This window comes from Chaetodon trifascialis, chromosome 12 (assembly GCF_039877785.1).
Source record: "Chaetodon trifascialis isolate fChaTrf1 chromosome 12, fChaTrf1.hap1, whole genome shotgun sequence".
In the NCBI taxonomy this organism is placed as follows: domain Eukaryota; kingdom Metazoa; phylum Chordata; class Actinopteri; order Chaetodontiformes; family Chaetodontidae; genus Chaetodon; species Chaetodon trifascialis.
In genome coordinates this window covers 3,606,442-3,630,610 of record NC_092067.1, presented here as the reverse complement: position 1 = coordinate 3,630,610, position 24,169 = coordinate 3,606,442, and the positions used below count along the sequence as shown (strand labels likewise).

Below are 24,169 nucleotides of genomic sequence, written 5' to 3'. Positions count from 1 at the left end.
CTTGCAAGCACACACACAGCTTACATACATCCATTTCCATGTGTGCCTGCTCTCAGATGTCTGCATACAGCCTGACTCCATCACATGCACAAACTTCAGCACACCCACACACAGACAAGGACACACCAACATGCGGCAAGTGCACACTTATCATGCCCCCGCATCGCTGAGCACTCCTTGGTTTCCTCCAGGCTGGGAGCTAAGATTAGAACGAGAGCTAAAAATACATTATGGTAGCATGGGAGGGGGTAAAGAGGGGGTTGGCTGAGAGGAGGGCAGTGGGGGAGAAAGATGAAAAAGAGGATGCTGAGCAGGCAGGGACAGAGGGAAAAGAGAGAGACTTGATTAGGAAGGGGAGTGAGGCTCTGAGAGAGCAGGGGGAAAGAGAAAGTGGAGGGGCGTTGGCTTGTCTGCATGATGAGATATACAATACATTCATTACTCACTGCACCAGTCGTTCTATGATTTTGAAGCCAGTAGAGGGGAACGGCAGTATATACTGTCATCATTAAAGTGGTTGTTTTTAAAGTATATGTGATAAATTTGTTTGAACATGTCCATCAGATTTGGTATAATTGTATTTTAGACACAGTGCATATGCAGAAAGATCACTGGAAACTTAGAACAGACAACCTGAGGCTGGAGCTATCGTTGAGGATCAAAGGTTTCTGGGAATGAGGGGGAGTTTAATGAACTGGCTGCATGCCTACACTCAAGTTACATGTATGTTCTTTAGTCCAATAATAATAATAATTACAATTGGCAATGTCACAAGTCACAGCAACTCATGCACACCAAACATCCAGCCACATGTCTTATGCCAAATTAAAAATCTTTTTTCCGCTCTTGTTGCAGCCTGTGCTGTTGTCTTTTTGCACAGATCAAGTCCTGGTTTTTGTTTTTTTAGCTAGTAATTTGTGCAAGTTTCAGCGACCCAGCATCAACATTGAAGTCAGCTTAAATTATTTAATTCATAAGCAGGGACATAGCTTGTGTGTGTGTGTGTGTGTGTGTGTGTGTGTGTGTGCGTGCGTGCGTGCGTGCGTGCGTGTGTGTTTGAGGTAATGTCAGACGCAGCAGTCTGTATTAAATGTAGCATGACAGGCTTCTTTTTGCAGTCTGGAAAGATGGAGGAAAAACAGAATCACACTAAATAAAATAAATAATTGGAATGTTACTGGTAACTATATGCTTCTCTATTTCTTTTTCTATAACATGATGCCTCAAGGATGACAGGAAAAGTTTGGAACATGGCTCATATTGTTTGCGGTTCGATTCCCGGGTCGGGCCTTTCGGTGTGAAGTTTGCATGTTCTTTCCGTGCATGCGTGGGTTCTCTCCCGCAGACCAAAAACATGCTCATCAGGTTAATTGGTGACTCTAAATTGCCCTTAGGTGTGAATGTGAGTGTGAATGATTGTCTGTCTTGTGTGTTGCCCTGCGATCAACTGGCGACCGGTTCTGGGTGTACCCCACCTCTCGCCCGTTGACAGCTGGGATAGGCTCCAGCCCCCCCGCAACCCCGAAAGGGATAGGCAGTATAGAAAATGGATGGATGGATGGATGGATGGATGGATGGATGGATGGATGGATGGATGGATGGATGGATGGATGGATGGATTCCTCGTTTATTTATGGATGAGTAATATTTCATTCCACGTGTCAACAGACATACGCGGACTAAAAAATAAATACACCAGGGTTCGAATCTGTCAGACATCACCTTGCACTTTCGTGAATCTACTCCTCACAACTAAAATGTTCCAACTATGAAAATCTATGAAAACTATGAACTAACTATGAAACTATGAAAAAAATCTCCAGAGAAGAAATCTGATAATTGATGAAGGAATATCCTGAATGTTTGCTCACTTTGTTGCCTTAAACACTCTGTTGGACGAGGGAGTGTGTTGGACTGAAGTGGTGAGAGCACAGCTCATCAAACAGTAGAATCTCTTGTGTTTGTCTGCCACCCACTGGTGTAACCGTGTCACTGTGCTCAGTTTACCAACACTGTGAGTGTGATGCAACTGGAACAAAACCCTTAACCTCTCTTTTGCTGTTCGTAACAGGTGTCATGACCCTCCCTGCTCATGTCAGTGTGACTGGATTCAAACTTTGATCATTTTATCTGTATCTCAGGTGGACTGGGAAAGTAATGGGGGCTTGGTGAAGAAGCTGCCGTCCATCCGTGAGGATGAGGAGGGTGACGAGGAGCAGAGTTCTGTGTCCCGTGCTTCTCGCTCCCCACTGCGTCTCAGCAGGGGGCTCAACTCGCCCCTGCGCTCCCCTCTGCTGCCACCCAGGCCCTTCCGCGCCCCCTCCGATCATTCCCGCCCCACCACCCTGCAGATACCGGTGGTCAGCTTCAGCAGCGCGCCGCCTGAACTCAGCCCCAGGTAACACACATGCACAGATGGCTAAAAAAGAAGTTGCCAAGTATGACCAATAATAAGAGAGCTTAAGGAGAGGGGTTCAAAGCACATCCCAAGGCAGAAGAGCGATTGCACAAATAGGCATAGGTGTCCGGCTGCCATGGTAACCTGGATCACATGGGGCCTGGCTGCTGCTGGAAGGTGTACAGGTTTTCACATCATAGGATAATGTGTGTACATGGAAATTAGTAACCGTGTCCATGTATGCACAGAGGTTAATGACACCCTGTCTGCTGTGCAGTGGTGCAAAAGATGCTGCTGACAGAGGAAGGAAGGAAAATGCTACAAAGCCAACACAGATACATTCTGTAATTTGAGCTCTTTCAGTCTGATTTACATTCCTCTTCCATGCACTTCCTCTTCATTTTAATCCCTCTTTTCTGCATAGGTTCGTGGATGGCATTGAAACAGAGAGCAATTCCACCTCATCACAGAAGTTTGAGTTCAGTCCCAGCCTGTCACCTGCAGCACCACCCTCTCCATATCCAGGTAACACACACGCACACATGCACGCACGCACGCGCACACACACGAAAAGTCTATTTTGTCACTCTCCGGACAAGGTTTTTCTGGAGGGTTAACGTTCATTTGTGTTTGTTTGTGTTACGTGCAGGGATCCGGGAACACTCAGAGATCAAGCAGAGTGTATCTAAACTGACTGAGGAGGTGAGTGCTGACTGAATGTTTACACATTTACCAGAAGGCTGTAATTATTATCTCTGCAAAGGAGCTTTGTTTGTTTGTCTGTTAGTCAGCAGAATATTTCATAAACTCTGGGACAGATTTAATTGCAATTGGCCTTTTTTCTCTGAAGACAAGTTTTCGTGTTCCAGGAGAAAAAGCACAGGTGTAAATAATAAAATGAATGGTGGCTGATTTCATTTAGCTGCTTCAGTTTCAGAGGCCTGGTACTGAGTGTAGTGGCTCATAGTCACACTGTCATGGCTTACTTGAGCCATTGTTCACATTAATGTTGTTTGATCATTGTTCTTAGTAACACCTCTGCAGTGAAAAAGGCCCATTTTCTGAAAGTTAGGCAATGGGCTGAGAAAAACAGACAGCACCACCGCATGGCCATTTATCAAGCACTTCTCATTCGCCTCATTACTGAAACAGTGAGGCACTCAAGCAAAATTCTTTGTTATTTTAGTATGGTGCATTTCTGCCTAAACATATTATTTCTCTGTCTTCTCTAAATTTAGTACTGTCCTCAAAAGATGTTTTTAATTTCCTTTAGAATAAACCACACCCTTTCCAAGGATTGCTATACAGATCCTTACTCACATCGCACACGCTTACACTTTGTCTCCTCACCATACAGATGAACAGTCTCTCGAAACAAGTCTCCAAGCTCAGTCAGGAGCTGCATGAAATGACATGCCTGCTTAAGCCGCTCCTCCAAACAGCATCACCGCCACTCATGATGACCATGTTGCCAAATTTAACCCCACCCCCTAGCAGTGCCAGCCAGCTATCAACAAGCGCCTGTCTTGTGTTGCCACCCCCTGCCACGTCCTACTCCCCCCAGAGACCTGACACTCATTCCTTGTTGGACAGTGGAGACACAGAGGGTGTGGATTTGCCAGGATGCCTTCTCCCAACTCCTCATTCACCAGAAAGGCCTCATTTGTCTTCTTCAGCATCACCACAGACCCCAACCAAACCCTCAGGTGGCAACATGAAGGATCATACCCACTCCAACCTCCCCTCACCTGAGGAAGGACTTCCTGAGGGATCCCCAGTCCTCCAAAGTCTCTACGCTTCCTCCAGTAACGGGATATTTTTGCCCTCTCTGCAGGACCAGCCTCCCCTGGCCTCTCACACCCCTTCACCTTCTCTCTCCTTCTCCATGTCCCTCTCCTCCTCGCCATCCATTTCCCCCTGCCAAGGCCCCCACCCATCACGACCTGGCAGCTGTGCCAGCAGAGGCCTGCTCCCCCCGCCTCCCTCCCAGGACACCCCTCCTCCCTTGTCATCCCACTGCTCCGCTCCCCCATCACTCACAGCCTCGCCTGGAGACCTTCGGCTGAGGCCTTCCCCTTCCGTCCCTCTCGTATCCCCCACTACCTCCCTTCACCCTTCCACCCACTCCCTGCCCTTGTCTCTGGACTTTGTTAGAGATACCCAGATTCCACCTTGGTGTAAGTCACAGCTGCGACACAGGGATTCCAGACCTGTCACTCATCCCCAGGAGCTGGAGATGCAGGAGTGGGGACGACCAGTGGAGGAGGGGAAGACCTCCACAGAGCACATCAGTTTCATTAATGAAGAGGAGCCAGCATTATGAACAGGTTCAAACTGAACAAAAGTGAGGGATGACAGTAGACTAGCAGAGAATGAAGGAGATGGAAAAATGGATGCAATGAGATGAGATCAGGGAGAGTGATGGCTGGACAATGGAATGAAAACTAAAGGGAAGCAGACAGCTGCTCTGGTCACACAGGAAGTGATTTGTCAGGCAGGTAATGCTGAAAGGACAGATGAACACAAACACACCTGGGAAGCCGAGCCACAATGCCAGCTGTCAGTGAAACAGTGTGAAGGAGTACTTTCTACACTGATCAACCACAGAACTACAACAGCACAAATTTTCTTACAGTATCAACACTTCGGTAGCATCAATCGATCCCTGCAGCGACTGGGACACACAAGACCAGAGCACATCTTTTTCTCTAGTTCCACTGATATCCGGAGCCTAATTAAGCTCTCTCCAGCTAACTGAACATACAATGTTGCTTTTTAAACCCAGTATGGATGTCTCCTCAAAGGGCAGGTACAAACACACATATCTCAGTGGGAACCATGTCTTTACCCAAGACAGATCAGCTGAGCCACCGCTCTGGGACTGGGAATGTAAACTCCTCATTTAGTCTTAGTCACATCAGGTCACCTCACCTGGAAAGCCAGTTTGCATCATCAGTGGGATTATTTTTAAAGAGATGTGATTATCTGCCTCTGGGCTGATGGTGGTAAACACTCAGTCATGTATACATGACCATTATTCATGTTTGAAAAAAAAAAAAAAAAAAAAAAACTTCTAACATCTACCAGAAATGTCCAGATTTTCTTTCCTTGTCAAAGAATTTTGACGTATTCAGTCTAGTCAGTAGATGAGCATGGAAATGGGCACAAATGCTTCTATTTGAGCGTGCACTTTGTCTGAGCTAGCAGTTAGGTTGTGTGCCAAAGACAACAGCAAAATTTCTGAAAAAAGTGGGGGAAACACTATTATCATAAACAGCACCCATATCTAACTGTTAACCACCAACATGACTGTTTACAACCAGCCTATCAGATTGTACAGCGAACTCCCACATGCCATCCAACCATTCGTGCCTTCTCCATATTAAAGACATTGACTTCCCTAAAGTCCTTCACCTGTTCACTGGAAAGTATCTGGATCAAAATTTACATAGAAAGCCATCAGCGTCACAGAGTACACTTGCACCTTTATCTAAAATGTAACTTATTTATTTATTAAGGCTTCATATTTATTTATTGTTATTGATGAAAGCAATGAGGAAAAGGATATGGGAGATCTAACAGAAACAGACCTGGGAGGAAGGATTCCTGTCCAACTACATAGTGGATGCACTGAGTGCAACCTTCCTAGTTCTTATGTAGCACACACACATAAAGCTTATCTCGAACATGCACACAAATTCCATCATCTCCAACCTCTTTGCCAACCACTGAGCTTTATGCTGGTATGAGACAACAGCCTACTGCTAAAACTAGAATACCCAGGCTGCATTACTGTGGAGGTCTCAGGACTTCTGTACTTTTTTTTTGCTTTGGTGAGGTGCTTTGTGCACCGCATTACTTGTAATATAGACAGTCAGATTTCTGGTTTCTATTTTCTGTAACAGGAGCAGGGCAGGGGCTAAATCAAGGGGTTTTAAATCAAATGCATGTCACAGCTTTTTTGCATGAAGAATGTGCCTGCTTTTGAACTGTAGAGAGCCGAGGGCTTATGGGAGTAGAGAAACTGCCTGCCCTATCAGAGGCTGTTGGGTTTCAGATGTGTTTTATTAAAGACCGCTGTTACATAAAACCTTTACCAGGATTACATGCTGTACAACAATAAAGAAGTGTTGTTTTGTAAGATCTGAGTCCTGTGCTGCTCTCAGTAACTGTTAACCCCATTTTGTGCCTCTCGTACTAAAATTACATTCAAGTCATAAATGTAAGAACTTGTTCTCTGAAAAAGAGAGAGCAGGGATGTCAGAGGGTGGGAACACGTACCACTGTTGGGAAGATATTCTCTGAAATTGTTTAGACTCTTACAACAATATGGATTAAAAGATATTCTACAAGACAAAAACAAATGACTCATTAAAGTTGCAACTTTTGCAAAATGCAACAAATATATTAATACTTATTATAAAATGTAAAAGAAATAGAAAGTGGCACATAATGACAATTTTTTTTAAATGGTTCATATAGTATAAATTAAAGACAGTTTATTTCCAGATTGTTTGAAGAGTGTTCTGGAATTACAATCTATTCTCAGAACAGTGGTTAAGTGTTGTTTAAAAAGTCTTTGGGTTTGTCAAACATTGCTGTGTATTTGTTTTTCAGAGAAACTGATCATTTATTTACAAACTCGCAATTGGCTGCAATACAAACTAAATGGGAAGTCCACTGTAGGGACCAGTTGAATCCTTGTAGAAACGACAGAAAAGACAAAGTTCAAACTGAATTTGATCCTTTACTTCATCTAATTGCAGATGTTAAACAAGAGGCAACCCCGCAGTCCTCTGCTTTCATCCAAAACGCTTTTTCCGGTGAATCATAACTGTAACCATACTGTACGCTCCAAGGAGAAAGAAGACGCAACACAGAAGAAAGCCTTCTTTCAGGTCTGCATATATTTTCAATGGTAGCAATCATTCTATCAGAGTTTCAGTGAGGTTTGAAATGCCAGGGAACAACACTCTGGAAATATCCTGAAGGGAGAAGAAATGATATGATAGAGGGATGAAACACAATGTAGCACTTCTTTCTGCTGCTGTGGATGCACTTAGTGCCTTACACTCCAGGGGCCAGTCTCAAATTGTTCTTCCTTTATTCCTTACATCTACTCTGTCCTGGCTCGCTCTCAGAGGAAAGAAACCCGGGAGCTTTCCTTTATCCCTTTTGACAAACACATGGGGGGTGGGGGGGGGTGGGGGGGGGTGCAGAGAATGCAGAAACAGCAACAGACATCAAGTCTTATTCAATAGAGGTGTGAGGATACATGCATCCTCTCATCTCTAGTGTTCTGTGTACTCATGCCTGTTAATAAGTAACGGACATGTCAGAGTAAGCACTCTGGAACTACATTTCCCATTGGGACCATAAGGATATTGGACAGAAGTGACAGGCTCCAGTGCACGCAGAACCACAACGGTGAAGAAAAAGAAAATCAGGGGAATTACATTTCCTTTACTTATTCTCCTCCATAGACCATGTTCAAAGTCAGACACATAACTGAATCAGACTGTAGTGGAGTCACCCTACTGTGCCAAGAATCATGGTTCAGAGAGAATGAATGAAAACAAACAGAGGGTCAGGAGAAAATAAAAATCCAAAAATATATATTTGTTTATATTTATATATATTTATATATTTTACGAGGTATGTATCCACAAAAAAGAAAACACCCAAAATTTTAAAATAGGCAGTCTGTGTTTTTCCAAATGTGTCCTTGCTTGTGACGCCTTGAAGGAAACATTAGAATATTAATAGTAATATTAATTAAATTTTTAAAAAATAAAACTGGGAAGCTTTGCTGTCCAACAGCCCTGCTCATGTGTCAAACCTCGAAGTCTGGTTCTCTGAGACCAGAATATCTCTGCCATAAGGAGTCCAAAAGCACCAAGGTGGTGCTGGTGTCAGGCTGCTGCACTCCAAAAGAAAAGAAAAAAAAAAAAAAAAATCACAAATCTCAAATCATATAGTTCCAAAAGGAAAAAATTCACTTCATTGTTGAAAAAGAAAAACAAGAGAACCTCTCCTAACCATTGATTTCCCAACAACCACGGTCTCAGAGTCTCCAAGATGAGGTCTGGAGTGAGCAAAACTGTTGAGGTTTAGTTTGAGGTGGTGGTATTGGGTGGTGGGTGGGAGGTGAAGGGAGGCCAGCCACAGGTCCAAAAAAGGTGTCTTTGTGCAACAAAACAAGCCTCAAGATTAAACAAAAGAAGAAACCAAAGAACCAATGGCCGGTGTCCTCCGGGCGATTGTTAGTTAGGCTGGCAGTAAGGATCTCGCTCCTCCGTCGTCATGCCAGGTACTGCTGCATCGCTGTCTTCGCCCTGACAGAGAGACAGAATGAGCCCAGCCTGCTCAGTCAATTTATCACTAATGTCAATGTTTTGTGTTTTGTGATTTGCTATTCTGGCCCACCTGTCACTGAGGTTGGGGTCAGAGGCCTGGGTGAGTTTGTGCAGGATGTCTACAAAGCCCATCTCCCTCAGCTTGTCCTGACGCTCCTGAGAACCTGTGAACACATTCAAGCAGGAGAGAAAAGTCATTCAATCCAACATCTGCCAAGTAAAATCCCATTTCAGCTTTCAGAGTTCAAAAAACACACCATTAAGCATTTAATGCATGATCATTAGTGTTCGGTAGACAACAGGATTCAGTACTTCAAAGATAAACAAAATACTGATTGTGTTTCTGAATTTGTGTACAATAACAAATTGGCCTTGCATTGATACCAGACAAAAAAAAAGATATTTGCTAGGCAAGATATCAGCCTGTAGATGCAGCTATCAGATCTGTTACAAAAACACGGTAGTGATACACTGGAATGTGAATACTCCTGTCATCAGAAATGAGAAAACTTCTGAATCATATCTCTCTTCCTCCAGTCTCTGAAGCTGGCCTTTTTTTTTCATTCCTCCTTCCACTTGAGTGGTGTGTCCCTTACCGTCCTCTTCATTCCAGATAAGGTTTGAGATGCAGAAGGTGGCGGCAAGCTGCAGTTTCACATTCGAATGCCCCTGCAGGAACAGCAAACGTCAGAAAGATTACAAGTGAGGAAAAACCAAACAAAAGCACAGGTCACGTGGTCTTAATGAGATGTACCTAAAAAAAAACAAAAAAAAAAAACCAACAACAGTGCACTCTACTCTTCAGTTGGTGCAACACACTGGGGTCTAACAGTAGCTGATGGTATTATATACAGTACCATGTAGTATTTGATTTTCTGGAGCATGTCGTCATTGGTCATAATGAGTTCCTTGGCTGTGTTGCCGTCGGCGATGTTGGCTAGGATGCACAGCGTCTGACAGACATGAAAAGTGTGTTACATCAGTGTTGTTATCTCAACATTTTGTTCTTTGTGATTCACGACAAAATCTAAACTCAAACTGATTCTCTTTGATGGGTTTTCAGCTCTACAACTACCAGTGGACATGCCGAGCTGACCCCGGGCGGACAGCCTATAATCACACCTGCAGAATGTTAAAACTGCTCTGCAGTGCAGGTTTTTCCTGCAGCTGTAGGATGAACTCTGTATGACAACCATTTGTATGCATGAGGCAGAGGGCATGCTCACCTGTTCTTTGACCTCTATACTGTGCTCTGCTTCCAGGATTAGGGTCACTGCCTGCATGATCTGCTTCCCATGAGAACTCATGATCTGGTCAATGTGCTGGCAACATTAAGAGTCAGAGGGTCAAGGGTGGCTAGTAAGCAGGAGACAATCAGTATGCATGCTGAAGATTTCTGGACAATTTATGCAAATTCAGCAGATAGAGGGGCATGTCTATTAATAAGGTTGGCACTCAGGTGAAATACTACAATTTTTCTGTGACATTCCATAAACGTCCCCATGGGACATCTCTGAGCACAGTGCTGAACACAACAGTTCAAGCAGCAACCTGCAAACCAACACAGTTTGACCTGTGATGGTGCTAAAAGAGTGCTATTTTGCACCTGCAGGAGTTTTCTTTGTGTGTGGTACTAGTGGGCCTGTCACTGACTACATTCTGTGTGGTACATGCTGGATCTAAGGAGACATCTCATCACGTCTGGAACATATATACCAAGCCACCAATATTCTGAAATTGAGTGATCAGTAAACCCTACTCATTCCAGTCTATGATTTCATTTTTCTTGCAAAGGAAATGTTTCATTTACTGTACATTAATAATGGTATTTATATGCATGTGTGTGTGTGTCTCACTGGGCGTGTTGACAGCAGATTGCGCAGCAAACCGAGGGTCTTCATCAGCACATTTGTGTCAGGATCCGATAACAGGCGGAACAACTGTTCTGTACCCAAACACCGAACGATCTCCCCCTTCACCTTCTGATCTGCCTGGAACGCCATGTTCTTAACACACACAAACACACGTTTTGTACTGAAATAGTCTGGCAGTATGAGTCACTGTGTGACGATGAACAATGGATCAGCTATATTATACTTTAACTCCCTGCAATCTTCTATATAGAACTTTAGACACAACAGTTTTGCAGTAGAGACAAAAAAAGAAGAGAAATGAGAAAAACAGATGTTTTCATTATATCCACAAACATTTACAGTTGATGGTTCTAAGAAGCTTACAAATATAAAAAGTGTAAACTCATTTTCTTACCATTAGGGCCCAGATCCCATTGACCCTCAGTGCAGGACTGTCACTCTGGGTGAGACTGCATAGTAATTCAATTACCCCTGACTCCAGGATGGGCTGCAGATAAACAGAGACAAATGCTCTCAATATTGAAGTCATAAAATCAATGTGCAATCAATCAAACATCCAGCCACATGTCTTATGCCAAATTAAAAATCTTTTTTCCACTCTTGTTGCAGCCTGTGCTGTTGTCTTTTTGCACAGATCAAGTCCTGGTTATGTTTTTTTAGCTAGTAATTTGTGCAATTTTCAGCGACCCAGCATCAACATTGAAGTCAGCTTAAATAATTCAATTCATAAGCAGGGACATAGTTTGTGTGTGTGTGTGTGTGTGTGTGTGTGTGTGTGTGTGCGCGTGTGTACCTCTTTGCTGGGTGAGAATTCCAGTAGTAAATTGCATAGTGTCGAGGAGGCCATGACTAGGACTTCATCTGGAGCATTCTGCAACAGCTACGTACAAAAACAGCATAGCACATTACTCAGCTGTAGTATCCACATACAATGTGTTCCTCCCCAAAGGTGTACAGACATGTGCTTTGCTGTATGCACTCACTAAACTTATTTCCTCCAAACTCCACTAACCTTCATGAGGGGTTTCCACACCGCATGGTCATGGAAGCTGGTTCTCAGCTGCTGCACCGACCGTGAAAGACTGTGAAGACACCTGGACAAAAAAACAACTATGAATGGACACACACCTACAGAGTAAAAAGACAAGTGGATGCATGTAGAGAAACAGCACATTTTTAAGAATAAACTTCTACAAATGAAAAAGCAATACACCCTGCTGGCTAACATATTTTGATAATTCAGAGGGGAGACATTACAGCACCATTTAAGTTAAATATAAATTCAATGCTTGTGTGACAAATGTCAGTTTAATTCTTGGTTCATGGACCAGAGGGAACTAAAGCGAAATGTTCACAAGTGTAGATGAGCCAGACAGAAAGTTCACACTGTACCTGACGGCTGCCAGACGGACTTTAATGCTGGATTCTGATAGGCCACTGACTATCCTGTCCATCATGTTCTCTGTCTCTGTGATCTGAAGAAAAAAAGGGTGGGGGTGGACTAGAATATAAAAATGTATGCATACAATTATTCATGCAAACAAAAGTATCACCAGCCAAGGAAAGGTCACCTTTTTTCGAATGTCCTCATCGTTGGAGCCTAGTGAGGCGTAAAGTTTGAAAGCAGCTTGTCTCAGCTCATGTGCATGCTTCAGGTCATGGTCCAGCTGCAAATGACAGCGAAAACATAAAGTGGCGAATAACCTGGTGCATAACATCAACAGGTGACAGAACTTTTTGATTCAAGAAGATATCTTTTAAGATATATTAATTATAGCAATTGGTGTCCCTTATTAGTTGCTGGGTAACATAACCTGCAAATGGCTATATTCAGAAACACACAAACAGCATAATTAGACTGGCCAGACTGCTGTCTAAGCAAAACACTCTATTCTAATAAAAGGCAGTCTGTAATTATCCCTCTTAAGATAGAGTAGGTAATTTATTTTATCAGCATTACTTGTTGAAATTTTTTAACAAATCAAAGCTCTGACAGATAAATGAAAGAAATCTGGAATCTGTAGCTGTTGTAGGCCTGTAATGAATGGAAGGCCTACCTGCTTATCTACCTAGGTCTCTTCTCTAGGTCTCCTATGTATCTTCAACAAGGCTAGGCAGATATATTGCTAAAGTAATACTGCACGAGTCACACAAGAATGGCAGAGAACATGCGGCCAGGCTTGCATGACAGCTCTGAGTACTAACAGTAACCATGTTCACTGTTTACATTCATCATGATAATGTCAGCAGTTTTCTTCCATGTGAGTGAGCTATAAGGTGTTTGATATGGTTAGCAATGACAGCGAAGCACTGCGTTTCAGTACACACCGTCGACAGGCTCATTCAGCAGCTAACCCAGGAGCAGAGAGCACACACCCACAGCAGTGGGCAGTAACTACCAGGGCGGGTAGCCGATTCAGATTTTGCTCCTGTTTACATACATGATTATGGCATTAAATAAAGTTGTTTATTTATGTTTTTATTAAAATATCTGATCTTCTCATCACTACTTGTCTCCTCATCCCTCTCTTATGGACTCATTCTGCAGCAGAAGTCAGGCAGAGCATGTTCATGTGTTTTGGGTGTGATTGCTGTGGAGGGAGGCATGATGGGAGGGAATGGGGGTTTTTTTTGTTTAAATACTTTCAAAATCTGGCTTAATTGTGCTGGTTTCCATCATCACCTACTGCAGCTTTAAGAAAAAAAAAAAGTGTGATTATCAGCCATGCTAGCGGCTTGGCTCTTGGGATTTAAATGTCAGTTGATCCATCTATCACTTTGGTCCAGACTGAAGTATCTCAACAACAATTGGATGAATTAGCATTCATTTTATTTAGACATTCGTTGTCCCCAGAGGATGGATCCTGCTGTCTTTGGCGATACCCTAACTTTTTCTGTAGTGCCACTATGAGGTTGCCATTTGTGGTTTTGAGTGAAATTAAAAATTTGCAACACACATTCAAGACTGCCTCAGCATAAAATGTAATTACTTGTTGATCCTCTGACTTTTCCTCAAGCGTCACCATCAGGTCAAAACTCCAATTACTCCAATTAGTCCAATACACTGGTTAAAACTAACACTTTGACTTAATACTCGCAAACCGATGATATTATCAGACTCAGCTGTTTAGTACTAATGCATGCTAAAATGCTAAAGTAGGTTGGTGAACATGGCATACATCTTCTTAAGAACATGAGCATATTAGCACTGTCATTGTGAGCATGTTAGCAAGCTGATGTTAGCGTTTAACTCAAAGCACAGCCTCATAGTAGCACTAGTATGGCTGCAGACTCTTACTCTTGTTAGTCTAATGCTACAGCTCCATCGCAGACACATACATCTGCCCCTCTTCCCCCAACTAAAATAAGGTCACATGAAAAGGTCGTGCTCAGGCCCAGTGACTCACCCTCTTGATGTCAGTGATGGCAGACACAGAGCTGGGGTATTTGAAGTAGTCAGCCAGCATGGCCACCAGGTGGTCAGTGGTGCTTGCGATCCTCTGCAGCTCCACATCGGGCTCCATCAGGTAGGCCAGCGTTTCTGCACCTTCCACTCTTTCTTCAAGCAAATGTTCTTTACTGCACATCCGCACAAGGCATGGCAGGGTCTAGATGAAAATTATAAGGTCACATGCACATTAAATAAAGAAGCACCATTGATAAAACATCATAACAGTAATGATAATGAATCTCAGAAAAGCTTGACCTTTAGGACTATGCAGCCATCATCTGTCCTGATGGCACCCGCTCGACACATGTACGTTAGACTGGGACAGAAGGAGAGGAGGTCAAATTCAAGGAAAAAAGATGTAGGAAATCTAAGCATTTATTATTAATCAATATTAGTTCATATGGTTTTATGTCACTCACCATTTGGCTGCTGTTAGCTGCATTTCAATGGGTTGATCCCTTTGCATCATTCTGACAAATACCTGAGAGAGCAGCTCACCATCCACCAGCACTGGCAACAAAAACACACATAAACTAAGATTGAAAAGTAAAGCTTGCATGAAAAGATGAGAAGAGACAAGAGATGAGAATTTCCTTACCATTCACCAGTGTCATGGAGACCTGAGTGTTCTCATAGGCCAGGACTGAGAAGCACTTTAACGCCTGCATCCGGACCTGGAGAGGCAACAGATAGAATGATAAACAAAGATAATGGAGTACTATGATTAAAAGGCTGTATCACACAATATGGTAAATGCATATGCTCACAAAGAAGCAGCCATATACCTTATAAGACGGTGAGATAAGTAGAGGGGCAATGTTCTGAATGGCGCCATGGTTAAAAAGAACCGTCTGGTGCTCTGGGGTCTGGAGAAGACAAATGTCCAATCAACAATGAATCTTGGTTTGACTACAAGTGCAATGGAATTCACTATGTTTTTGTGTGAACAAATACCAACAAATACCTTACAACAGTGGGAGAAGATCTGTGTGATGTACTCCTGGGTTCTCTGTGAGCGGCTCAGTAGAGACATTAGATGGGGAATCACAGTGGAGTCCTTAAAAAAAACAAACAGTAAAAAACAAATATTTCAATATGGACATATTTAGAATTGGCCCTGTCCTTGCTATAAAATACAATTAGAGGTACACTGAACTGATATTATCTGAAGCACCAATATCAGCGCTAATACAGCTTTTAAGTACCTGTACTCAGCATTCATTTGTTTGTTTCAAATACCACAATTATCACTTGGGCATTCACTTTATGCATAAAAGTCTGCATAGATCAATATTTCGGATATTACCATTGAACCATGTGTTCCCTTTCAGTCGATTCACTCGGTACAACACCTATTATATGGGATATCACGCCCGGCCTGGCCTGACTGAAGACACCTGTATTCACGCCTTTACGGCAGATGACCTGTGGTGACGTATGTGAGGCCCTGCCTGCACATATATACGTGCACTACCACAGTCATCCTTCAGTTCTTACGCTCTTCACCTCGCTAAGAACACCTCTACCAAGTCAGGCTAACCAGCTGCTGCTAGTCTTCCTGTGGCTACTGCCGTGTTGAAATTAGCTAAACTGCCCCTGTTGGTGTTAGCTGCTGCTACCTGTGGAGCGCTGATTTCGCTGCTTGTTTTGGCTCATTGTGTCTCAATATGAGCACGCAGCCTAAACAAGCGAAGGGAAAGTCTTCCGTTCTCCCTGCACGAGAAGCACTTTCATGACGCATGTCCCGTCTGCCTGGGTATTGTCCACGCCAGGAGAGCGTTGACTGAGCCCGAGTCTTGTGAGTCCTGTCACCAGCTCCGTGACAGGACTCACCCTAGAAAGGCAGGTCAAGTTTGTGGAGAGAGTCCTGGGAAAGACAGCCATTGCACGTCTTGAACCCCTCCTCTCCGAGTCCAAGGACCCGGCTTCGTCCGAGTCCGGGGACGAGGAGCTCTTGGTCGGAGACCCCATTAAAAGCTGGGCAGACCACATGGAGTGTGCTGACGGGTTGGCATTGTATGTTCCCTGATTTTGTCACGGAGCTCACCTCGACATGGAACAAACCGCTGTCCACCCGCCCCATGGTGCCCGGCTATGGTCAGTTTTTGGACCTGGATGGAGCTGAGAAGGCTGGTTTGGTCAACCCCCCGCCCATGGAGGCGTCCCTGGCAGCCTATCTGGCCCCAGCCCAGAACCACGGTGTCGGCGTTCCCACCACGCTCCCGTCCAAGCACTGCAGGTTCTCCGCGTCGCAGCTGGAGAAAATCTACCATACACAAGCGAGCACGGCACGTGCACTGAGCTCCGCCACAATGCTCCAGACTTATCAGGCTATGTGTCTGGCAGAACTCGGGTCACTCATGCCTCCCGACAGTCCACTGTCCCCTCTCCTGAACGAGGTTCGAGTCGCCACGGATTACATCCTCCGTGTGTCCCGCTGTGCAGCGCTCTCCCTAGGAAGAGAGATGGCTTCTACGGTGGTGGCACAGAGACACCTGTGGCTGACTCTCTCTGACGTTTTGGACGGGGACAGAGCGGTCTATTTGGACGAGCTGTTGTTGGCTGAGGGTCTGTTCAGTCAGTTGCTCGACGCCATCCAGGCTAAGTTTGAGCTGAGGACAAAGCAGACCGAAGCTTTGAGCAGCATCATCCCCAGACGGAATACTAAGCTCAAGCAGCCAGCCAGTCTGCACAAACCGGCACCGCTGCCTCCTCCCAAGAGGACTGCGCCGCCCGTGAATTCGGCGCCCCAGCCGGTGAAGCAACAAACAACTGGCCAGAACCCACGCCCATCAGCCTGGAGCAAGGGTCCGCCACCAGACCTCAAGAAGGGCTCAGCGCCCTGGAGGAAGAAGAAGCAGTCATCCTAGTATCAGGGTCGACTCTGGAGGGGCTTCAGCAGCAGGGAGACACTGCTGCCCCTCAGTTGTTGCCGCCAAAGAAGCCGCGTTTATGTTTCATTCAGGGGTCCAGTCCCGTGAGGCGCTGCCCCTCCAAACACAGTCTCTCAAGCACAAATGGTGCCTGTTGTTCACTGTGTGAATGTAAATGTGCATTTATTGAATTCAATAAAGACTTCGTTTTGCTCTCAAAAATCAAATGAGCCGGAGCAGACCAGCGTTGCTGGTTGCCAGAGGGCGACAGCCCCTCCCCCACAGTGCCGCAGGTCAATCGGCTTGCGGTTCACCTCCCTCGGTGGCGCGCATGTGCAGAGTCACCTTGGGTAGAGCAGACCGTTGCCATGGGTTACCGTCTACAGTTCGCGGCCCGGCCACCTCGTTTCCACTCTGTAGTAGATACAAAGGAGCGATACGAGTTGTTCCCGCTTCGAAAACGAACAAATGTTGGTATAGCTGTTATTTCGTTGTTCCGAAGAAAGGAGGGGGGCTCTGTCCTATTCAAGATTTGCGAGTGTTAAACAAGTATCTACGAACTTACAAGTTCAAGATGCTTACACTCAGACAGCTAATGAGCGTGATCAGACCGGGAGATTGATTTACAACTATCGATCTGACAGACGCTTACTTTCACATAGCGATACACCCGGACCACAGGCAGTTTCTAAGGTTCACATTCGATGGGCATAGCCTACGAATACGTGATGCTGCCGTTCGACTTGTTCGCCCCCCGTTTTTCTGCAAGGTGGTGTCCACAGACTCATCCCTGAGGGGGTGGGGGGCGCTGTGCGAGGGTGCAGCAGTGAGAAGGGTTTGGATGCCAGCACAATGCAGGCTCCATATCAACCACCTGGAGCTATTAGCGACCCTTTTAGCTCTGAAGCATTTTCATTCGTCCCATTCTGACAGGCGATCATGTCCTGATCAGGACAGACAACACAACAGTGGCTTCCTACATAAACAAGCAGGGAGGGACACGCTCCCTTCCCCTGTTAAAACTGGCTCACTCTCTGTTGCAGTACTCATTTTCTGTCTCTCAGAGCCAGGGCACTTGAACCTGGGGCCGGACCTTCTTTCCATGGGAGGTCCTCTGGTGAGGGAGTGGAGATTGCACCCACTGGTGGTGTCTCAGATATGGGATCGCTTCGGCAGGGCAGAAGTGGATCTTTTTGCAGAGCAAATACCCACTGCCCCCTGTTCTTCTCCATAACAGACCGCAGTGCTCCCCTGGGAACAGATGCGCGAGCACATACATGGCCCAACACGCTGCTGTATGCATTTCCCCCAGTGGAAATGATTGTGTCTGTTCTGGAGAGGGTGCACCAGCAGGGGCTCTCCCTGATCCTGGTGGCCCCTCGCTGGCCGGCAAAGTCGTGGTACGCAGAGATAATCAGTCTGCTAGCTGCAAGGCCCTGGCAGCTCCTTCTTCGCAGGGACCTCCTTTCCCAGGCGACACTGCATGCTTACCTGTTGAGAGGTCCAATTTAATAGCTCAGGGTCTGCTCCCAAATGTGGTGGCGACAATCCAGAGTGCGAGGGCGTCATCTACTAGGGGCCTATATGCCTACAAATGGCAGGCGTTTGAGCAGTGGTGTCATGACCGAAATTTACTCCCATTTCAGTGCTCTATTGTGGATGTTTTAGCATTCCTTCAGGAGCTGCTGGATAAGGGTCTCTCTTTCTCAATGATTAAGGTCTACTTGGCAGCTATATCTGCATGCCACGTTGGTTTTGATGGAGTGAAGCCAGGCGCTCACCCTCTTGCTATGCGCTTCCTCAAGGGAGTTCGTAGGCTGAGGCCTGTGTTTAAACCCAGCACTCCCTCATGGGATTTAGCTTTGGTTCTTGAGGCTCTTTGTGGACCCCCATTTGAGCCTATTGAGTCTGCAGATATGAAATTTCTTTCATACAAGACTGCATTGCTACTTGCTTTGACTTCTGTAAAGTGAGTGGGCGACCATCATGCTTTGTCTGTGCATCCCTCTTGTACCCAGTTCACTCAGGATGGATCTAAGGCTACATTGCGCCCAAATGCAGCGTATTTGCCTTCTGCCCCCCCCTTTTGCATATGAGGAGCAGAGGAGGTTACATTCCTTGTGCCCTGTGCGTGCACTATGCACTTACATAGACCGCACCCAAGGTGTGTGTTTGTGTGACCAGTTGTTCATCTGTTTTGCTAATCCAGCTAAGGGCAAGGCGCTGTCTAAACAGCGGCTTTCCCACTGGATTGTGGAGGATATCTCCCAAGCATACAGCAGCAGGGGTCTTCCGTTGCCCCAAGGTGTGAGGGCACATTCAACCAGGGGCATGGCAGCCTCATGGGCCTTGTTTAAGGGGTTTCTGTGAGTGATATCTGCGCTGCAGCCAGTTGGTCATCACCGCACACTTTTGTTCAGTTTTATCGTTTGGACATGACAGCCCCTTCAGAGGCTCACTCTGTCCTTTCTGCTGGGTCTAGAGTATTGGAGGTTTGTCTCCGGTTCGGTGGCTGCTCTGCAGGGCGTGTATACGTGTCCCATACAATATGTGTTGTACTGAGTGAATCGACTGAAAGGGAACGCAATGTTATGAATATAACTTTTGTTCCCTGAGGGAGAGGAACGAGGTACAACACTACGTTGCCCCGCTGCACTTGGTGAAGAGTGGCTATCGAACTGAGGGATGACTGTGGTAGTGCACGTATATAAGTGCAGGCAGGGCCTCACATATGTCACCACAGGTCATCTGCTGTAAAGGCGTGAATAGAGGTGTCTTCAGTCAGGCCACGCAGGGGCGTGATATCCCATACAATATGTGTTGTACCTCGTTCCTCTCCTTCAGGGAACAGAAGTTATATTCATAACATTTCGTTTGTGTAATGTGAAACTACAACTAAGATTGAAACTGTTAATAGTTTGGTTTCACAGCCTGCACATTTGCTGAATGGATGTCTTGGCCAAAGAGTGACCAAAAATCAATTGACACAGCTTTCAATTTTGATTAGTTCACTACACTACTTACTTTTTTTCAGATCAACACTAAACATTTCAGTTTCATGAGGCACAGTGCTTTTTGCACAACAGGCTAAATTTATGTTAAGCTGCACTGTTATGTTTGCACATTCATGTAATCATTACATCTAATGGTATAATAACAATATAAATGAGTAAACCTCATAAACATTGAGATAGGTAACGTGCACTCAGTGTGCTTGCTAATCAGATTAGATATGTCCAAAATTGTACTGGTGCTAATGTACAGACAGCAGGTAGAACATGTACACGAAAACCTACAGTATAGAGCAGCTGCACAGGGGTGACTGAACTTATGAAGACCGTTCGGAGACATCGAAGACAAGCTTCAATGAAGATCAGGTCTGGACACAAGAGACCTGGGAACACAAAACACAGGAGTTGTATATGTCTGTGTCTCTGCAACTCACCAAAGATGAATACATGAGTATGTGTGTGTACCATCCTAACCTTGAAGAAGGGCAGGGATGATGTGGCAGTCCACCAGGGACTTGATGTTGTTCTCAGTGCCCATAGCTAGACTGCCCAGCACCACAGAACACTCTGTCCGCAGCTCCAGACTGGACGAGCTCTGCTGGAGCAGGTAAAGTAACCTGGAACCACACACACACACACACTGAAGCAAGTTCACTGTGAAGGCTGCTAAATAACCTGGGTAGATGATGCTACTAGTAAAACTCAACTAAGTTTAACTGCAACTAGTTAAACTCAAACTTGCCTTGCCTTTATCTTGGATGTAAACTAATAACATTTTAATGGTCAGATAATGGGAGTTAGGAAGAAAGATAAAGCTTGGCAGTGGAAGTGGAAAGGTGTGCAGGGACATACCTCGGTACAGCTCCAAGGACAATCAGATTGGCCTTCTGCTTGTTGTTTCCTATGACAGCATTCTTCATGTCACTGAAGTCAGACATAAACAAGATGAGGACCACCCTTAGCAATCTAAGGCAAATGGCAATTGTACTTCATTATCAATTACATATGTTTAAGTTTTTATGGTAATGCTTTGATTACAGCCCAAAATGTGCAGTGCAAGTCTTTCCAATTTACACTGCAATTTTCCCTTTCTAGTGGTATACCACTAAAGATGTAGACACATACATGCAGGTACAAGGCAATGAAATGTGAGGTTAGGGAATCAAGGGGTTATAATCTGGGAACTTAAAAATATTTTTTCATGTAGCTATTTTTTAACTAATGGGTACATATTTTAATGTTATGTGGTGAAGTTTCACCGACTCAGTTTGTCAGACTGTCAGAGATTGTGAGGGGCAATCTTCAGCACAGCAGAGGACACACTTCTGAGAGTTTGTCAAAGTCTATCTCTCTCAACTGTGTGTGTGGGGGGGGGGGGGGGGGGGGCACTGATTTTTATAAATTGGATCCACATTTTGGCAATTTTCACAATATTCTATGTATTTACAGATGATTCCATTTTTATTATCACATTCTACTCTTCTGTGCAGGTTTTCTGCATTGTGGAAATTACAGGGCTCTAAATAAAGACAACAGGGAGACATTTTCCAAACTGTGGAGCAGAGAGGGTTTCCACTGAGCTGATGTACCACATATTCTTGTACAACACAGAAGGATATTATTCATTTGTATTCACTGCATTTTGTTTTCCATGCAGTGTTTCCTCTAATCTGCAAGTGTCCCATATGACATCAGATAGCAGGTGAAAGAGGCTAGTGGAAAAGTACAGCTATAGCAGGCAGTCCGTTCAGTCAGGTGCTCTGTCAGTGGAACGGTACAAGCTGTAACCAGAGCTAGTCTCTTCAGAAGTTAAAAATAACGATGAAATAGGCAGAGTCCAGGTCATCACAGTTAAGAAAAGACTGAGAGTGATCGTCAGATTGAGAGGCAGATATGATGTCACACTGTAGAGTGAAATGCATTTTGAAATAGTCCATCACATCAAAAACTGTGCATGTAAACAGAGAGTTCGGAGTACTTTTATTAGATAATTTAATGAACGACATGTGAAACTCAATTTAGCAACGCCAGCTGACTTAATGGAAAAGTGTGGACTTTACTGAGCCAGCACAGCTGCATTCATCAAAAAAGAAAAAAATGCACTAGAGAAGACATCGATAATTAAGTGCTGCTGGACTTACATGACTCCCTGCAGCACTTTCTGTGGGTCGGGGTCGAACAGTCTGTCAACATAATGGCGACTAGTGGCAGTGACTTCCTGCATGAGGACAAACATAACAGGAATAGTGGTGACATAATTCACTAATGCATACATTTTCCAGCTTGGACTACCTTGCTAGAAAGTTAATGTGAGTGAATCTTGCTTAGTTTCTATCACACACAACAAAAAAATAACAAATATAGTAGACAGATTTAAGCACATTTGACCTTTTGGCACTTTAAGATCAATTTAAGAGCAAAATAAAAATTTGAATCTGAGAGAAAGAACCTGTCGGATCATAAGTCTGCATAATCAGGTTTATTTTTTAATGGAAAATAGCAAGCATTTAAAAAAATTACGAACACAACAGCCATTGAACAACATTTTAAATACATGAATTTGACACTTGAACTAAGATAAAGTCTTAACTGGTTGCAGATATTGACAGACCCCCAGTCATGCACACTGACACATATAGCAGCATCCATGGCAGGGCCCTTTAAAAGCTATTATATGTGCAACCAGTGGCTACATCAAACAGCAGAAAAACTGTTTATATAATTGACAGCTTTGGCAAAAAACTTTCCACATGACCCCAAAGCAGCAAACCTCACCAAGCTCACAACATGCTGCTATCATTAGCTCGTGATGCTAAACATTACATGCTATCAACAAGGTGTTCAGCACATTCTGTAACGTCTTGACAAGGTTGTTTAATTTTAGTTTACATTTTTATTATACAAATACTATACACGTAGCAACTGTGCTGCTTATGCTAAAAAGTTTAGATGGCCTAATAAAATACAAGCTACCATAAAATCTGGAGGGTCTACAACAGTCTGGTTTCTATCTTTACCAAAAGTGGGGGCGTTTCACTATTGCAGTCTCGAGTATGCTCGGTTTCGCTTCTCATTTAACCTTAACTTTAGCCAAGTTACACCTCACAGACATTGTCACCTGCTAGAATACACAGCAATGTCACACTAGCTGCAAGACTTTCGGCTGTTTCCAGAGCAAATTTTATACTGTCGAAAACTCTTCCAAGAGATAGGCAATCGGTGAGCTATGTTAGCTTCGCTAGCTCAACCGTATGCTAGTGGTTAGCCGAGGTTACTTTGGAGCACCTCACGTTAGCTATCTTTACAACGTTAAGTTTCTTATTGTAATTAGCAACCTGTAATGGTGAAAGACAAATACTATCGAATGGTTGTAATGAAAGGCTCAACTTATTTATCACTATGCATTATGCAATACTTTAAACGTGCCTGGATATTGTCAAAATGAACTGTAGTGACAGTACTCTCACTCTTAGCAGTTAGCTGCTAACTCATACCGAGTGACAGACAGCTAAGTCGTTTGATTTTGTTTCCTAATATACCGACGGGGAGGACGGACACATTAATCGTCTGCATCCCTTCACATGTTCAGAACGTTCCCGCCCATCCGGACGAGGTCAGAATAAAAAACCTTTGTCATTGTCTACTACGTAGGCGGACCGCTACAGTGCTACATGTTGCAAAGCCTTTAACTTAGCTTGCAGGCTAACAGAATACCCTTCTTAACTTGGATTGTTCTTAGCTTCTTCATATGTCTGATCAAATTATATGACCCACTCACTGTTGGAGTGAGCAAACTGTCAGTTTGACAATGCAACTTGAAACTATGAGAGTGACACTCACAGACAGTACACTGATGCGGAGAGGGGCCTCCAACAAGCACGCCATCTCTCTTCCCCCGATCGAGCGCCCCAATCGGCGCAGCACTTTGCAGACACTCCGCCCCCCAGAGCAACTGTGTGCGGCTTTTAAAAAGTAACTTCAGCTAAACCACGCAACGCTGACACTGGCGTTATAATTGAAATAGGGTATTATATTCCTTTATGGTTTCGGCAGTATCACAAGCAGTGGATATAACCTAACGTTACAACAAAAACCCACACTGCTAACTTGGAGTGCTAACTGTCAGACAGTGGATTTGCCAATTAAGTAAATTTTGTTTATAAATGTGACGTAGTGATGTCCCTTTGAGTTAGATTCGGTACGACA

General features: G+C 44.4%; 2 protein-coding genes across 2 annotated transcripts in view; one reads left to right on the top strand and one right to left on the bottom strand.

Annotated features, from left to right (window-relative positions):
- Window positions 1-6,570, top strand: part of kcnh3 (potassium voltage-gated channel, subfamily H (eag-related), member 3) — a 175,376-nt gene extending 168,806 nt beyond the window's left edge. Inside the window, exons 12-15 of the mRNA XM_070976066.1 lie at window positions 2,142-2,398; window positions 2,823-2,923; window positions 3,048-3,100; window positions 3,756-6,570. Coding sequence (XP_070832167.1) covers window positions 2,142-2,398; window positions 2,823-2,923; window positions 3,048-3,100; window positions 3,756-4,721 — 1,377 coding nt within the window. The 3' untranslated portion in view covers window positions 4,722-6,570. The remainder of the gene's footprint in view (window positions 1-2,141; window positions 2,399-2,822; window positions 2,924-3,047; window positions 3,101-3,755) is intronic.
- A 555-nt stretch (window positions 6,571-7,125) lies between these two features.
- Window positions 7,126-24,089, bottom strand: armc8 (armadillo repeat containing 8). Its single transcript, XM_070976482.1, has 22 exons — window positions 23,804-24,089; window positions 22,105-22,181; window positions 20,816-20,887; window positions 20,438-20,580; window positions 20,249-20,346; window positions 15,044-15,136; window positions 14,865-14,945; window positions 14,678-14,753; window positions 14,499-14,589; window positions 14,335-14,395; window positions 14,036-14,236; window positions 12,200-12,295; window positions 12,021-12,103; window positions 11,641-11,722; window positions 11,422-11,508; window positions 11,023-11,115; window positions 10,611-10,760; window positions 9,981-10,076; window positions 9,612-9,707; window positions 9,351-9,423; window positions 8,825-8,918; window positions 7,126-8,733 (listed from the first exon to the last, which is right to left on the bottom strand). Exons 1-22 carry the CDS (start codon window positions 23,846-23,848, stop codon window positions 8,700-8,702), a joined length of 2,022 nt encoding a protein of 673 aa, XP_070832583.1. The 5' UTR covers window positions 23,849-24,089; the 3' UTR covers window positions 7,126-8,699.
- Between the last annotated feature and the right edge of the window lie 80 nt (window positions 24,090-24,169).

Excerpts from the sequence above, each read along its gene's own strand:
- armc8 (XM_070976482.1), bottom strand. The coding sequence starts at position 23,848 with ATGGCGTGCTTGTTGGAGGCCCCTCTCCGCATCAGTGTACTGTCT. Across the intron at positions 14,946-15,043 it reads TCTTCTCCCACTGTTGTAAG|ACCCCAGAGCACCAGACGGT; the intron begins GTATTTGTTGGT and ends TGTCTTCTCCAG. Across the intron at positions 11,723-12,020 it reads GTCCGTCTGGCAGCCGTCAG|GTGTCTTCACAGTCTTTCAC; the intron begins GTACAGTGTGAA and ends TTTTTTGTCCAG.